This window comes from Leptodactylus fuscus, chromosome 5 (genome assembly GCF_031893055.1).
Source record: "Leptodactylus fuscus isolate aLepFus1 chromosome 5, aLepFus1.hap2, whole genome shotgun sequence".
In the NCBI taxonomy this organism is placed as follows: Eukaryota; Metazoa; Chordata; class Amphibia; order Anura; family Leptodactylidae; genus Leptodactylus; species Leptodactylus fuscus.
In genome coordinates this window covers 90,689,119-90,706,209 of record NC_134269.1, presented here as the reverse complement: position 1 = coordinate 90,706,209, position 17,091 = coordinate 90,689,119, and the positions used below count along the sequence as shown (strand labels likewise).

Genomic DNA, 17,091 nt, shown 5'->3' with positions numbered 1-17,091 from the left:
CAAGCACTGAAAGGGCTCAACTGAGCTTTTGCCTCTTTGGTTCTGATTGGAGAGCTTTACAGATCTATAGACCTCCTAGGAGCCAGTACACTTTTCTGAAGACAGCGGATCAGAACTGCAGGGGCCCCTCACCATCACTTCAGACGTTTTATGAAACGATAGGTACACTTTAATAAATGTACATCGAAGACCACACTTTCAAAAACTGTCAGTTTAGATACTGCATATTTTTGGTGCACTAGAAAAACACAATTTTATATCACACAAGAAAAATCAAACTGTTTAGTGGTAAACTATTCTACACATACATAGTACACCACAGGTCAGATGATCAGCTTTGTAACATCAAGCCCTAAAGGAGGGTCTCTATGCATTATGTTGTATACTTGTATCGAACCTAAATATATACAATCAAATACATATATAACCTCTTGTGTGCGTAGTGCTGATAACTACATAATAAGGATCTACCTTGTCTCATGGATAAAGGAATCAACAACTTCAAATATAAGGGCTTGTGGGGACCAAACATTACATGGTGTATTGTTTCCCCAACATTATTTATGGCTATTAACCAGTTTTGGGATTGCAGGATCTTTGAGATGTCTGACAGCAATCTTAGATAGTTAAGGGGTTTGGATAAAGTCACATAAGAGTACATTTTTCAGCTGACTGCTTCAGATCATCCAGTGTAGACTGGGCTTTCCCTTTAATTGAGTCCAAATCAATATTCTGGATATTGCTTAGCTGGCCAATGACGGATGATCTTCCTTCTTCCTCTTCGTTATCCTCTTCAATCATTTTGGCTAGCTCTTTAGGTAGCTCAACATCCCCACCGGCTAGCTGAATCTGTGCCTCATCTACGTCGCTCTGGAGAGGGAGAGAGTTACTTACATTATACATTCTTACAGATATGTGAATGGATAATGAGATACATACAGAGAATAGTTGGAATGTGAGATCCATGAAAGTCTGTAACTCTATATACCTTTATGGCTTTGCCCATGATGCCTAATGAGAATTTCGATATTGGATTCATACAGAATCAAAATTATATCATGGCTTGCTCGAATAGATCTCATGTTACGCTGATACACTCTACTTTCATTCCAGGGGAGAATATCGCCATAATATGGTGACCTAAGAGAGACACTGCCCAAGGAACTGAGCTGCATAGACTCCATAAGCCTCTGTGTGTATGACCCTTTTATTATATGTGAGATGACTAATATAAATGAACCAATAAGGTAGATGCAAACTTCAGGGAGTATGACCACTACATGTTCACACATTCATATTCCCATAAGGAAGGACGGAGTACTCCAAAGTGTGAATAGTTTATTCTCCTTAGGTCACAGCAGTGTTTCACCTCCTCTATGAAGGAGTCTTGAAATTCTTTAATTGACGGGATAAAATATTGCAGTGAAATTGAATGAATAAATCACTTACACTTTGGAAAAATGTGCTTCATTTCTTATTGGTTAAACTATTGTAATATCAAGAACTTAAAATACACATTTGACACACACATTGAGATTATAGAAATAGCCACTAAACTAGTCTAAGGCTAAGTCTACATGCTGCAGAAAAACTTTATTTGGCTGAAGATGATGCCATGGTTTTTTGAGCCAAAGCCAGGAATAAATTCAGCACAATAGAGAAGTCTAAGAGTTTATTTTATTTTTCCGATTCCTTTTGAAGCCACTATTGACTTTGGCTGTTTTACCACATCAAGGCTATATTCAGATCACCATGACCTACTGTATTTACATCAATGATTGAATCAGTTCCATGAAAATGGAGCCAAAGGTCCAATCTGTGAAAAAGTAGTGTAGTAGCTACAAGTCACAGACAGCACACTGTGGAGCAACTTGTTGATCTGAATATAGCCTAAGAGAACACAAGGAGTATAGGAGGAAGAAATATAACAACACAGGAGAGCTATAGTGATTGACAGGTTTTTCATGGAAGTTCAGGGCTACACAAAAATATATTGGATTCATATATTTTCCTGGTAAATCATTGTAGAAAGTTTACCAAGGTAGCAGACAACCAGCAAGTAGAATTCACAAATATTCATGTAAATGTGTCTGGAGTCTACCAGAACTAGAGAAATGTGAGATAAAGTAGTGATAATGGGGGAAGGGATTTTCAGTCTACAATTTATAGCTTCTCGGGTACATGTGGTTTTACCTTGGGTAAGCGGTACTTGTCCCTAAAGTGGCTCCGGAGTGTGGCTCTTTCAGCTTTACGTTGTGTATACATGGCTTCTCGTTCCATCCTGTATGAAATAAATCATGTTAATATTGCGCATTTATCGATATCTATTTTGCATTTCAAGATATTAAACAAAACTGGTATGTGAAAAACTCTGCAGGACAGCTGGAAAGGGATCTGATGATTCTGCTAAATCTTCACTTTTTGATTATATACCCGATATGTCTAGCAGGTGCTTATAGGGTAAAGGATATATGACTACAAGAAAATCCATCTGCTGTACATAACTACTTGTAGTTATAGACTACAAGCAAACCCTCATATATAGGTCTCTTCCATCTGACTGTCTGTAGAATTACAGAAAGAGGAAATTAAGTTCCATTGACACCACCCAAGTGTTAGTCTGACTTGCACTGATGTAAGGCTAGGTTTACGTCTATGTAGGATTTCTGTTCTTATGGTCTGTCAGAGGACCAGAAGAATGAAAATACAAACCACACAAATAGAGGATACGAATAGATCCCAAGGGACCCCATTTACTATAGTGGGGTCCATCCCATGTCAGAGGATACTTTTAAATGAAATTGCTAGATTAAATAGTCAGATTTCAGGACTCTCTGTCTGCCAAATCTGCGCCTCATTGTTTTTTTTTATCACAATCTGCTGCAGACTCCAAGGGGAAGGAACAACTGCTACCGCCATCATTCCTCCTCCATTCTATTACCTATTAACAGAACATCCCTGTTATTACAGGACAATGTTCTGACAATCATTTAACTTCTTTTATACTGCATAAAAGATGCAAATGGCCGAAAAACTAACCAATTATATGGTCCAGTGTAAACTACCAGATCAGACTACACACGGGGTTAGTTTATGGTCTGTAATTTTGAAGAACAAGATTGTGCATGGGAGCTGTATACACAAAACAGCAGAGGAAAGTATTCATGGGTAAGCAAAGAATTAGTGAATAAATGTAATATTAAAAGAACCTTGTCATAGAATAAAATAAGTGGATCCCAGGCTCAGAATTAATGGGGGGGACTACTGGGGGGGGGGTGTATTTGTCAGACCATCAGTGGCCAAATCTCAGTGGGAGAACCCCTTTAGGCTAAAGCCCCACATGGTGTCCTGTGGCAGCAATGCATCGCGATTCTTCCTGCAGCGCTTTGGACCGAAAGTTCGCAGAGATTTCTTCTGCAGACTTTCTGCTTTAATCACACCTATAGGGAAACCGCCACCATTTTACAATGACGGCCGTAAATTACGGACGTATTTTCCTATAGAACTCTATGTAAACGTTTTATGACGGCCGTAAAAGACACACAAATTACACACAAATGACGGCTGGCGTTACTCTGTGTGAATGGAGCCTAATGCTGCGCGGGTTTTCTTCTGTGAATCTTTTCCATTTGCTATTTTACAAAACCTTGGTGCTGGAATCCTCCTTTTATCACCCATTCCAGCACAGGTGTATACTTTAGATACCATAGTTGTTGGCCATCTTATGGTTCCCCATACACTGACACATTCAGTTCCGCCTAGAATGTGCTTTCAATAAAGAGGACTGAAAAAACACTACCAGATATCTAGTTCAGAGACTTTTCCGTTACCACTGGAGAGTCAGTAATTCCCATACGCCTTAAATAGTTGACCATTCCTGCCAACATGAATGGGTTGAACCAACCATTAGAGTGGATGTTGGGGTGACTTGAGGATTTTTTGTCTAAAGTCCTCTCCTTAGCAGGTATGCAGACTATTGTTCACCTGCACCTTACTTGATCACAGCTTTGACTCTATAGATATCAGGGGTGTAATATAAGGCTGGGTTCACACAGGATTTTTTGGACCAGATTTTCACACGGAATCCGTCACAGAAAACCACCTCCCATTGACTTCAATGAGAGCCGTTCACTTTCTTTTTCCGCGAGTGTTTTTTCCTTCTTGATGTGGATTCTGCAACTGAATCAGTGGCGGACGTCCGCGGCGCGACACTCCCTTCCAACTAGGCCCATTAATTTGGGCCTAATCCGGAGCGAAATGCCGCGACTGCCTAAATACGGCGACAGTCGCACTAGCTGAGGGAAGCGTTTTTTGGACTGGATTCTGAGGCGGATTCTCACGTCAAAATTTGGTCTATAAAACCCCCTTGTGAACCCAGCCTAAAGTTTCCCCCAAACCGGTGTTCTTGAACCAGTGGTTTAAAGGCACTTGTGGGTATGAGCCCCCTGCATACTGTTTGCTGGCAGATACTGTAGATACTCCTGTGCACTAGGATATTATAGTACCACTAGTACTGCCAGCTTACAATAGGGTACAAGCACTTGGTTCTATCTCTAATTTGCTTTTCCCTTCTAATATTCAGTATGGCAAAACACTTTATCTTGAAAGCGGCTTTCAGTGACCCAAGTGTTTGGCCCTCTGCCCTAGGCTATGACTACTGCAACTTTGTAAATCATATGATGGACTAGTACATTAGTGTCTACTGGATATGGGAGGGATACAGATCATAACCGTATCCTGTCCCTGTCAGTATACATTGTTTAATCCCAGTCTCCCTCGCTCTTCTAATTTAATGCACCATGTGGGCAAGGCGTGTTTTGAAAAGCTCCTTAGGAATCAGTACAACTAAAAGCAATAATGTTAAGAGAAGGATTACGCACATGGCAAAAAGGATTTTAATCTTTTATTTTTAGTTTATTTATTGTCCTGTCTGCTGACAGCCTCATATCTTGGGCCTTTTTCATCATGAGTAACATAGCAGATCACAAGCTATTGAACAACAAATCTTCTATTTTCTTCCCTTATCAATTAATGTTGTCTCACCGCAACTCGTATTTTAACATCTCCACAATAGCTCTGTTCCTTTCTCTGCTGTAATCTCTAATTTTGCTTTCCAACATGTCATTTCTCCACTCTTCCCTCACCTAGAACGAGACGTTCCAGCCATTTATGTGTATTGCAGGGGGCATAATTTCATTCCAGTGGTGTATACATTCATTCACTGCTGAAAAATATCCTTTGTTGTCAGTGCCTATTATTATATAGATCTGTTTTTCTCTCCGCCGACATGCTTATTATTTTTTCTATTCAAAAATTGAGCAGACTTTATTTTCCAACATAAAGATAGCAATCGGTCAAATAGGCAGGTGATAACTGACTGATTCTATTTTACCGAGGAGCCAGGGATACAAGAGTAGGGTATTTGGAACCCGTATAGAATTACCAATGTTTTCTATTCAGCGAAGCTTCCAAGTATTCATCTGCTCTAGTGGTGTATATAGAACATATTGAACTGGAATGGATATAGGAGCATTTAACACAGAAAATTGCTGCATTATACAAGCGGTGACGTAAACACCGGACTTACATGGAATGAAATCTATCACTAAATACTATCATCTATCTATTCGCCTCTCTGCATGTCTAGCTATCATGAAATGTATATATTATTCACATTGTGAAATGCTTATTTAAAAAAATTTAACTTTACAAGGCAATGTCTTATAGGCTAAGGCCCCATGGGACGTCGTGCAGCAATAAAGACCGCATTGCCGTTCTTCCCGCAGCGCTTTAAACATAAAGTTCACAGAGTTTTCCTCTGCGGACTTTCTGTTATAATTATACCTATAGGGAAACCGCCTATGTTTCCGTAGGTATAATTGACATGGTGTGAATTCCAAAACTGCGCTGGCTTTGGAAATCGCGGTGTGTCCGCATGACGTTTTTTTTTTTTTTACCACAAAGTGGGCATGGGATTCGCTAGAATCCCATCCACTCTTTCCGTATAGTAAAATGCAGCAATTTTTCCAAAATTAGGCAAATGGCGGCTTTATCGTCCCCTGTGCTCCGACCTAACATAGCTCTACATAGGGAGGTCAAACTATTTGGAGTGTATAGAGGGGAGGGGGGTCTGTATTTCCTTTTTTCTCTAAAATTCCAGGGATTTTTAAATAGTAAGGTTAACGTATTCTAGGATCAATGGGGTAAGTGCCAAATATTCTGTATTATCAGATCCTCCTAGAAACAACAAACTAACTTTTAAGGCCTAGGGTATGTTCAAATGTGACAAATTTACAGTCACAGTTTTGGTAGAGATTCCACACTGTGTGTATTTTCACACATGGCATTTTTTTTTCTTTTGAGCTCCACAGTTTTTGTGGCAGTATTCCATTCAGTTTTTTGAGACAATGCCAGAAGAGGATTTGATAACAGTGAGAAATACAGTGAAAGAACTTTTATTTCTATGACCTGCTGAGATCCACGACCGCTTTGGCTCAAATAATTGCATCAAAAAATGGAATGGCATTGTTTTTTTCCAAAAAAAAAACAATGCGTGTTAAAGTATTCTGGTAATCTGCAACTATTTCATATAACAAGTCTAGTGTATAAAATTGTACAATCTGCGGCAAGCCTATTATCAGATCATATTTAATGCAGATTTGCCTTATAATCAGTGGTGAATTTTTTTCTACTGCACCTTAAATCGTTCCTAGAGAAATTGTAGGATGAAAGCTGAAAATAGAAGGTAAACATGGAGTTTCATATTTGGTGATGTCGGCTCTTCTCTGTCAGTGAGGAGAGAACATCACTAGTATAGATTTCTTCTCTTTTGGAAGACTGTAAAGCTTTGTGTCATAATGGCGCTCAGATCCATACTTATAAATAATCTGTGATCACACCTCGACTAGTGTTGTTTATATGTCTCATCCTTCATCTTTGCACACATACACCCTGACTTCTTGTACAAAGTAGTACTGCTAATAATATTTTCATTCACAATGATGAGTCAGTGCCTCCATGTATGTAATGGTTTTAATACTACTTAATCTGAGTGTTAAATCATCTAGTACCTGCTACATATCTTCCTACTAACGTCAGCCAATAAAGCTGCATTACACTATTTTTCCAGGTTTATAGACTCAGTAAGAGGCTACTGTGAAGGGCCAAAGCTTCTGCATCCTACGACGAGAGTCTATATTAGTCAAGTACAGATTGAGGTTTCATCATGATGGATCTGTGGTATAGCTGTATAGTTTATACTTGATGTACTGCACTCCTACCAGTCAGCTAATGCTAGAGTTTAGACTTTTTTGCATTATTTTGACTTTATTATCCCAGTGTCTGCCATATCTTCTTATGTCTTACTGGTACAGTTTCATCTTCCTGTTATTGTGGTTCTGTGTAATACAGTACTGGCTCATCAGACATCTTTCATCATCCAGCCTGATATATATAGAGAACATGTCTGATCTCCCTATCTGTCTAATCCCACTCACACTTAGGTGCGAGTTCTTGGCAGATGGTAGGATTATGTTTAGGGCAGTTGTAGTTTCTGACAATAAAATGGAATTAACCCATGTGGTGGAAAGTGACAAAAGTTAGATCATATATATATATATATATATATATATATATATATATATATAATGTGATAGTACGAACAGGAGAAATTATGTCCCTCAAAATGCACAGCAGCGCCCAGTCTCTGTTCAGGGTATAAAGACAATCCCAAAAAAATCTCAGACAGCATCTTGATAACAGATGGGAGGTCTTTGGTAGGGGCCAAAGACACACCACGCATCAACCATTGCAGAGGTCTTCCTCAGAGAACCCACAACAACCAGCCATAAAAGTAAGACCGATGTTGCCTAATGTTGTGTAGGTCCGTATTACGGCTCTAAAATAGATGACTTGTCAAGCTGTGGACTCCACATTACCTTTTATTTTGTTAAAGTTGTTCAGATCTTTACTCTTGCCCATTTTTGTATTTTCTAGTGCCTAAACATCAAGAACTTGTCTAATATAACCCAAACAATGACAAATGTTAATGTCATGAGTGCTTCACTGGTCAGTGGGTTTAATGTTATTGCTAAACAGAGCGTATATTATATTTTAGGTCAATGTCTTAAGTCAAATGATTTAACCTATATTATTAGTAAATATACAATAAAGACTGAATTTGAAAGAGAACTTGAGGAAGCAAAGCAACAGAGCCATGAAAGAGGAAATACAGTTAAAAGATGTCCATACTTGGATATTGACGGGCTATCCTTAGAAAAGGTTACCAACACTAGATTGCTGGAGTCCAAAACTCAGCACCCCAACTGATCAGCTGTTCTCATCAAGTGAATGGAGCTGAGCTGAGCTGCCATAGTACAGTACAGCTACTACACAGTGTGCAGAGCAGTCTATTGTCAGCTTCAAACATTGTGCCCCAAGCAGCTGATCGGTGGAGTTGAAGGGTGATAGATCTTATATAACCCCTTTAAAATGACCATGCATAGACATTTATAATCTAATGATATGATTTGCCTGTGAGCCTATGGGTTTATGTACGTGGCAATGCTGTCATGCTGTGTATCAATATTACATACATATCCTTTCAAGCAATGTTTCTTTTGGAGAATACCTGCAAACAAGTAGAGAAGTGTATTACACATTATTCCCTGAGGGACCAGTGAAGGGTATTGCAACCATTAAATCTTGGAAAAGAGTTCACAATACCCCCATATAATGCAATTAATGAATTTTAGCTTTATTTGCATAAATCATCAGGCATATAGAGTAATTCTCTAACATGTAAATACAGTATATGCTAAATAACCAAGTCATCCAGACTGTTCATGTCATCATATCTTCCTCAGCAAGCATATGCTATATCCACATATGAGGGATTTGGAGGCCTGATGATTTGTATGGCATGCCACAAGATTTTCATTCTCTTGTGCTTGTGCATGTAAAACCAATGGTTCATATAGGAATATGCTCACAATGAGGTGAAAAAAATGCAAACTGTATAGGTTACAGACAAGTTGCTTGCAATAGTCTCTCTTACAACAAAACTTTGTAAGCCCAGCCGTCATTGGCAGCCAAATTATTGAAAACTAACTGAATTATTACAGCTCATTGCCGGGAGACTTTCATGTGAACTGGGGTTGTACAAACTCCTATAACTCCTTCTGTATCCTGCCTTCTTAAAGCCATAACATTCTTATCGGTCTGTTCTCAGAGCCATGCAAGGGCTTACATTTTTTTGGACTATTTGTACTTTGTAATGATACCATTTAAAGGGGTTCCATCATTATAATTCCCTTTTTTAAGAAAGGCTATTCTTCTCTTACCTTTATTATTCTGATCTGTGCCACCATTCCTGAGAAACGTCTTCTTTCTTCCATATGTAAATGAGTTTTCATACAGCACTGAGGGCATTCCCTGTGCTGATCGAAAACTCTCCAGCAACACCTTTATCTTCTTCTCCGAACCACCTCTTCTCCTACTTCACCTTCATGTCTTCATCCAAAAGTGCCAACTGCGTATGTCCATGGGCCATTTTCCTGTGGCCAAACAGGAGATGCCACAGGAAAATGGCCGAAGACATGTGCAGTCGGCACAGTCAGCCATTTTCCTGTGGCTGAATGGGAGAGGCCACAGTAAAATGGCCCACGGAAATGCGCAGTTGGCACTTTTGGATGAAGACACGAAGGTGACATGAGAGAAGAGCAGAGCAGCGGATGCCCCCAGTGCTGTCTGGAAACTCATTTACATATGGAAGAAAGAAAACATTTCTCAGGAACGGCGGCGCGGATCAAAATAATAAAGGTAATAGAAGAATGGCCTTTTTTAAGGCTATTCTTACGTGTACTTAGTTAAAAACGGGAATTCTAATGCTAGAATCCATTTAGTATTTTCAATGATGTACTGGGAGACTGGAAAAAAAATTAGAACGGGGTGGAATTAAAGAAAAACTGAGTCTGCGTAACTTTCTTTCAGGCTTTGTTTATATGGCATTCATTTTGGAGCAAGAATTACATGTCATCTGAATTCTTTGGCTAGGCACGGTTACGGCGATACCAAATCAATATAGGTTTTGGTACGTTTAACCCCTAAAAAAAAAATTCAAAACTTTGGCAAAAAAATTGCAGCGTGTCTTCAATAGGCTCCTTGCTGTCATACTAATGGATTAAAGCTGTTTAGAAAATGGTGCCTTGGTCATGTTTGACCAAAGCATTAGAAGGGTTAATGCCCGAGATCAGTGCGGGCACTATTTGCAGGTTTGCTGCTATGTTTCTGCTGTATACAGTGGAGAACCAGTGGCTATGGGGACAACTCAGCTCTTCAGCAGTTGCAATATTTAAAGACCCAACATCTGGCATACTGTTACGGTGGGTGTGAGGAGAGGATTAAACAGAATAGATCAGTAGAGCTAACAGTATTTCATATAATCTGTGAATGAGTAATTCATAAGTTCTCATCAGCAAGCCATAGACCAAGATGCCATTTCAAATAATGGACTTCCTAGCTAACTGGTCACTTCTATTTTCAATCAATCCTTTAAATAGAATTTAATAGCTATATATATGTAAAGTCATGAGAAAAACAAACTACACCCGATTTAAAGTCTTTAGCTAATAAAAAAAAAAAATCTGTTCCTTAAAATTAGGTAAATGCAACCTCAGATGAATAACAGTATCCAACAGATTCCAATCTGCGGTTTCTGCCTCTCACTGAGTGTTACTGTGTACGGGAGAATGTGGCTGTATAACATGAAGCTAAAATGAAGGAAATGAGAGAGAGTCACTTCATACAGTTATATCTCAGACATTAGAAAATGTACAAACTTGCTTTTTGTGTCATACGAAAGAGGAGATTCTCTTCTGCAGTGTTGCTGGTTGCAGTGCTATCTCAATTATTTCCAGAGATATCACTGGTTGAAAACACAATCAGAACTGGGATTTTTATATTATATATTTTATATATTATACAGCTGCATGTAAATATCCTAATCCTGGACTGTGTTTTCAATCAGTGAAATAATTTAGATAGCACTTCAACTTTAGTGTCATATGAACGAAGAGAAGTTATGCTACCTTGTTCATTTAAGAAAGAAGAGGCTCAAGACCAGCTAACTGCCAAAACATTTGCTAGAGATCACTTGTTAATGATTAATTAATCATGAATATTTGATTAGCAATGGCTGACTTCTACTTGCTCTTATTTCCTATGAAAACAGTAATGGTGTACTTAATTTTTGACATGCTGCTTATTCATTATGGCCTTGTTTTTCTTAAATATGTGTGCATTGTACCGGATTTCAAGACCACGTAAGGACCTGAAGTTTTTTTTTTTATTTTTTATTATTATGTCTTGATAATACAACCAAAGAATTCAAAAAGGGTGTAGTCTGGTTTTCTCATTGATATATATACCGTGTTTCCCCAAAAATTAGTCATCCCCAAAAGTAAGGCATAGAGGAGGTTTTGTTAAATTGCATAATATAAGGCACCCCCCGAAAGTAAGACATCCCCCAATAATAAGATTGTATGAAGAAAAACATTGCAGCCGCTGAACATTGTGCGCAATGTTCCATGTACACAGGTATGCCGGCTGCTGATGCTGCTGCGATACGTTGTATCCACTGTTCCTGCTGCTGTAGTATAAGCTGGGAGATGCCCGCTGTGCATACACTAAGCATCGTATGTGGTGGGGGGTCCACTCTCCCAGCTCATCCCACAGCAGCAGGAACAGTGGATACAAGATACGGTATCACAGCAGAGGCAGCAGCCAGCTTTCCTGTGTACATGGAGCACCATACACAGCGTTCAGCCGGCTGCAATGCCCGCGAAGTGAGATTCTTCGGTGCTGGAAGCCTCACTAAGCCCCGCCCACCATTTCTGCCGCCATGACCAACAGCAGCACCAGCACTGCTACGAAGATGGGGATGTTAGGCACCAGCACTGCTCCGCTAAGGGGATGTTAGGCCAGAATTTTCTTGTGTTGCTGTTTTGTTTTATTTTCTATATACCTACAATCCTATCAATAAAATCTGACCCAGTGTCAGCTCACATCTACTTGCTGCTGTTTGGCTTGGTTTCAACAGTAACTAGTAACAAGACTTTTACCATGTCAACCATTTTTCCAGACTCTTTAACGTGTTGCCTGAATCATCATCCAACTTCCTCTATGCTCGACGTGTTTGTACATTCACAAACTGTTCCTTTTTTCTTACCGCTATATTTGCTGTAAAATTTGAAAAATGTTAATAAAATAAGATTTGAATCATCATCCAACTTGTGAGGTTATACTTAGGATCGCCTAAGCTGTGGTCAAAGGTCTGTTTCATCAAAACCAGGCCAAACAGCAGCAAATAGGTTCAAGCTGACACTAGGTCAGGTTTTAGTGATACAAATGCAGGTATACAGAAAATAAGGCAAAACTGCAACAAAAGAAAATCTTGGTTTGCCTGGTACTTACTAAATATTAAACAACCCTAGCTAGGAGATGGAGAGCTTCTCTCTGCCAGCTCATAAGCACAGGAACATCTAGAAACCTCTTGCTCATGTGTTCTTTCACACAGATTCACTTTCTTTGTTCCCAAGGAGAGAGAGCTGCCCTCCTAGCTCCTCTTAAATACCTGCCCTGCCTCAATGAATTAATGAATAAGCAGTTGATGGAGAAAAATGGGAGAAAATTAGCTCCCTCCACATCCAATCCTGCACAGGTCACAGGTATCATATATATATATATATATATATATATATATATATATATATATATATATATATATATATATATATTGCAAACACTACCACCAAAATAAGGAAATCTTCAATTAATTTCAATTTAATTAATATTTATTGCACTTCCACTTTCAGATACTCCCTTCCTTAGCTAAGGTCAGGAGTTGTGATTGAGACATAATACCAGATACATTACATGTACAGGACTGACACTCTTTGCCACTATAAATGCTGTTGTTATGGACACTCTGCCTTTCAGAATGTAACAATGGGTATTGCTATGGTGTTGATGCTACTTGTCCTAAATAGACTAGTCTCATTAGACTGTGGAGCTTTACAAACCCTCTCCACATTGCCTGCTGTGATGAATCATGTGTCACCATCTAGTAATTTGACTAGCCAGTTGGTAGATGACAAGAAACTAATACAAGCCTTAATACATGGCCAAGGTTTGGGATGGGTCAGTTAGTGCAAGTAAACACAAACGTTCATGCAACAACATTCAATGATCTTCTAAAAAAGTATGTCTCTTCAATTTTGTGGCAATATTTTGGAGAAATGATTCTTGTTTGAGGAAAGAAGTGATACAATGACTGCTTGTGGAAGGTAAGAGCCTTGACAATGTTTTGCTTAGTCTGCTAGGGCAGAACCTTACTTGCCTGCACAGATACCATATATACTCTTCATTATAGTAACATAAATTGGAGTTCCAACTGTAACCAGGCTTTATTGTCAGTGGCAACCTTACTAATGTTATGGAAGCCTCAAAGGTTCAAAAAACCCAGATGTGATGAATACCTTGTTGTGGCAACAACAAGATAGCTAAATCCATATCCATTTTAAATAACATATATCAGGACCCAGCCCCCCACCCCATTCATTACATGTGCAATCCTCTGATTTCTGTGAACATTGTGTTATTCTTCATTTACCTTGTGACACTACAAACACTTGCTGCTACAATCCCCTACAGAATACAATTTTTTGCTTGGGGTTCCAGCACCAGGACACCATTTGGTTAGCTTATTATTAAAGGATCATTATAACAAGCCCTTTAACTATTTGGCTGTGCAATAAGATGTTCACCCACTTCGAGTCAGCAGCTACTTTTCTTAAGATATAGAAGTTATAATGAAATAAAATGAGCACATCTAGAGCTTATACCTAATAACTTTAGATGGTTGTTGCTATATATAGAATGCCAGGTAGCTGTCTATAGTATAAAATACTTAGGCCTTCATAAAACAACCTGTGTCTTCAGAAGCGTAACAAAGAAGATGTGGAAGATATATTTTTCCTTTGTTTCTATTATCTTCTGCCTCATAACAGGGGGCATATATTTAAAGTAAAGAGTAAATATAAGTATATTAATTTGCCTATACAACTAAGATTTCAGTATTCATCAGTATACATGAAAATGAAATAAATGTTCCGATTGTATCCAATCTTAACATTTTCTTATCAATAAAACATAAGAGTCACAGTGTCCAAAGTCAGATGAGAGTAATAGAGTGATCTAAAAAGATAATGTATAAATGTGGAGAAAAAGGACTGTAATGATGTTCCTATTAATCTTTGTTTTCTTACAACACATTACAGTATGTTGTATATTTCAGAGTACAGGCCATGTTTTTATGCTTTTACTAAATCTTTGCTGTAATCTTCTAGAGACTAACAATAAGATACATTGAAACTCTTGTAGGAAAGTCATACATGTGTGGACAACAATGTCATCTTTGTAGTTTAGGGATACAATCAGAACAATGACCAAAGGCTTTGTGTAGTTGTGAATGATAGTACAGAGGACAGCTTATACTGCATGAGTTTAGTTGTTGTTTCTCTCATGGTTACTGTTCACTATACCACAGCAAGGTAACATTTTTCTCCATTCATATATTACTCATTCTCAGTTTAGAGGATGATTCACGTACAGTTAATGTCACTATTGTTGGGTAGTGAACACTGGACCTTGATCAGACATTATATAATAGTCAAATATATAAATACAGGACTGCACATATACACTACTAGATGTTACTTAAAGGGCTGCTGTTTTCAATCATGCCATTTAATATCCTAGCCATTTATACCATCTTACATGACTTGTCACCGTAGCCATAGTTATCTTTAAATAGATCAAGAAAAAAGAAGGTGCTGCTGCATTCATGAAGGAATCTGAAAGGGATTGTGCTTGTGTTTGGTAAAGGAATACATACAACCATGACAATCAAATAACATGGAAAAATTAACAATGAAAAAGTAGCTGCATTCATTGTTGCCTTCAATACATGCAATTTATAGATGTATCTTCTGTGGTCTTGCAGCTATTAAATACTTTCTTATTAGATGGATAACAATATCTGCACTTGCACTACTACTAGTACTTCATCTAACTTGTACACTATATACACATTACTTTTTTTCTTGCTGTTTTGCTCTACAGTATTCATATTATACAAACCTGTATACCTGTAAGCACAGTACTAAGAATAATGAACAATCTAAGTTTAAATGTCATTATTAACTTATTAATTGACCATTTATAATAATATCTATATATGATCCATACATTACAGAAAATCTGAATATACTGTACAGTGTGTGTATTGGCACAGAAACAGCAGTACAATGACAGACTGTATTTCTCATTGCTGAAACAGCCTGTCACTGTGCTGTCCAAAGTCTGCTTTATGGGTTGCAAATAAGACTTAGCATTTAATATTTGTATCCCCAATATTAAAAGTATATGTGTAGAAGTATGGTGGACATTTTATACTGAAATAGGAAAAAAGCAAACATTAAAAAGTAACATAAATCTTACTTCTCTTCCAGAAGTTGCTTTTGGTATTCTTCATACTCTTCCCTTGTCATTCCTTGTGCTTCAGCTGCTGATTTTTCTCCTTCCCCCTTTTCTTCTCTACCACCCAGACCTCCGGTGAGATTCTTCAGTTGGCCACCCACCATAGTTTTCACCATAAAAGCCATGGCTGTTGAAAACCTAAAGGTTTGTTATCAGTAAAACGTAAAGATCTGTACAACACAATAGGAGCTACACAAACAGTTTACAATCCTGCAGCACTAAGTTGGAAAGTGCAGTCCCTTGTGCTTAGCATAGAGCTTGTAGGTTCAGGTATGATCACTTTAATTAGTTGAATGGATTTTCTCAGTCATGTTGAGTTAAATCCTTCAGATAAGATCAGAAGTGAGGATTGCCCGAAAAGTCTCCGAATTGTAGCTCCTTATGTCAAGAAAGGTGTCACTGCTGCATCTTTCATTCAGCTCTTCCAGCACCGCTGTGTTGTACAGCTCCCACCAAAACACTGAGCGAGCACCACAATCCTGCAAAACTTCCAGTTACTGTCTCACCATTTGATCACGGATAAGTTATAGTTAAACCTTCAGTGCCACAGTTCTGAACAGCGACTAAGTAATATTTCAGTGCACAGTCCTGCTCAGCTCCCAATGTAATGTTTCAGCACCACAGCCATGGACACATCCCTGTTTAATGTTTCAGCACCACAGTCCTGGACAGCTCCCAGCGTAACGTGTCAGCACCACAGTCCTGGACAGCTCCTAGTTAAACCTACGCTATGCCTTGCTGTCTGAGACTTATCTGGGTGGGAGGGAGACTACAGTCATATGTAGCTTGAGATCTGAAAACACAATCAGCCCTTCTGTTGAGTCTGGCTTACATCATTGCAGCCATTGGCTGTAGTAAAGTCACTTATCCTCTCCAATCTGTTCACATATCTCAGTAGGGTGATCCCACGTTTGAGAAATAAGAGACACATCTATTCCCATTAGCTTAAAACCTTTCAAATCCTATTATTTTCTGCCTCTCAACCCCATGCTAGTCCAAAAATAGCTAAACTTGTTTATTCATATTTTGTCACAGGACCGCATGCACCTGGTACATATTTTGTTATCCTTATGTATAAAGGGTTAATGCTAGCAGTAAGAAATCCTAAACAAGATACCTTCACACCTATGGTAAGGCTGCCATTGCCTGGTTATTAGTGTGAATTATAGCAAGAACCTTGAGATGATGATACAATTAACACCTTTAGCTTTATCTACAATGTGTCACAGAGACATCAGCAGATCTGCTGAGATGTATGGGGTACTAATATATGAGGACCAAATCAAGATAATGATGAATAAATGATAAAAATCTGTATTTGTGACCACAGCAATTGTCATTGTAAGGGAATTTCAGTGACTCTAATGTACTCATGCCTTTCATAATAGAGCTCTACTACTGTACTGTAATAAACACAGGGCTAAAAATTATTTGCAGAACATTTTCAATGAGGTGTATGCACATGCCCATCTGTATTTTTACTACTCGTGCATT

The 17,091-nt window shown here is 38.5% G+C and overlaps 1 protein-coding gene across 1 annotated transcript; it reads right to left on the bottom strand.

The window, feature by feature from the left end:
* Positions 1-130: 130 nt before the first annotated feature.
* On the bottom strand, positions 131-16,459 carry CPLX3 (complexin 3). Its single transcript, XM_075273621.1, has 3 exons — positions 15,559-16,459; positions 2,194-2,281; positions 131-870 (listed from the first exon to the last, which is right to left on the bottom strand). Exons 1-3 carry the CDS (start codon positions 15,720-15,722, stop codon positions 646-648), a joined length of 477 nt encoding a protein of 158 aa, XP_075129722.1. The 5' UTR covers positions 15,723-16,459; the 3' UTR covers positions 131-645.
* Between the last annotated feature and the right edge of the window lie 632 nt (positions 16,460-17,091).

What these genes read in the sequence shown, in the direction of transcription:
- CPLX3 (XM_075273621.1), bottom strand. Translation starts at nt 15,722, where the DNA reads ATGGCTTTTATGGTGAAAACTATGGTGGGTGGCCAACTGAAGAATCTC. An exon ending in AAGCAACTTCTGGAAGAGAA is followed by an intron (nt 2,282 to 15,558) that starts GTAAGATTTATG and finishes TATTTCATACAG; the next exon opens with GATGGAACGAGAAGCCATGT. An exon ending in ACAAGTACCGCTTACCCAAG is followed by an intron (nt 871 to 2,193) that starts GTAAAACCACAT and finishes CTCCCTCTCCAG; the next exon opens with AGCGACGTAGATGAGGCACA.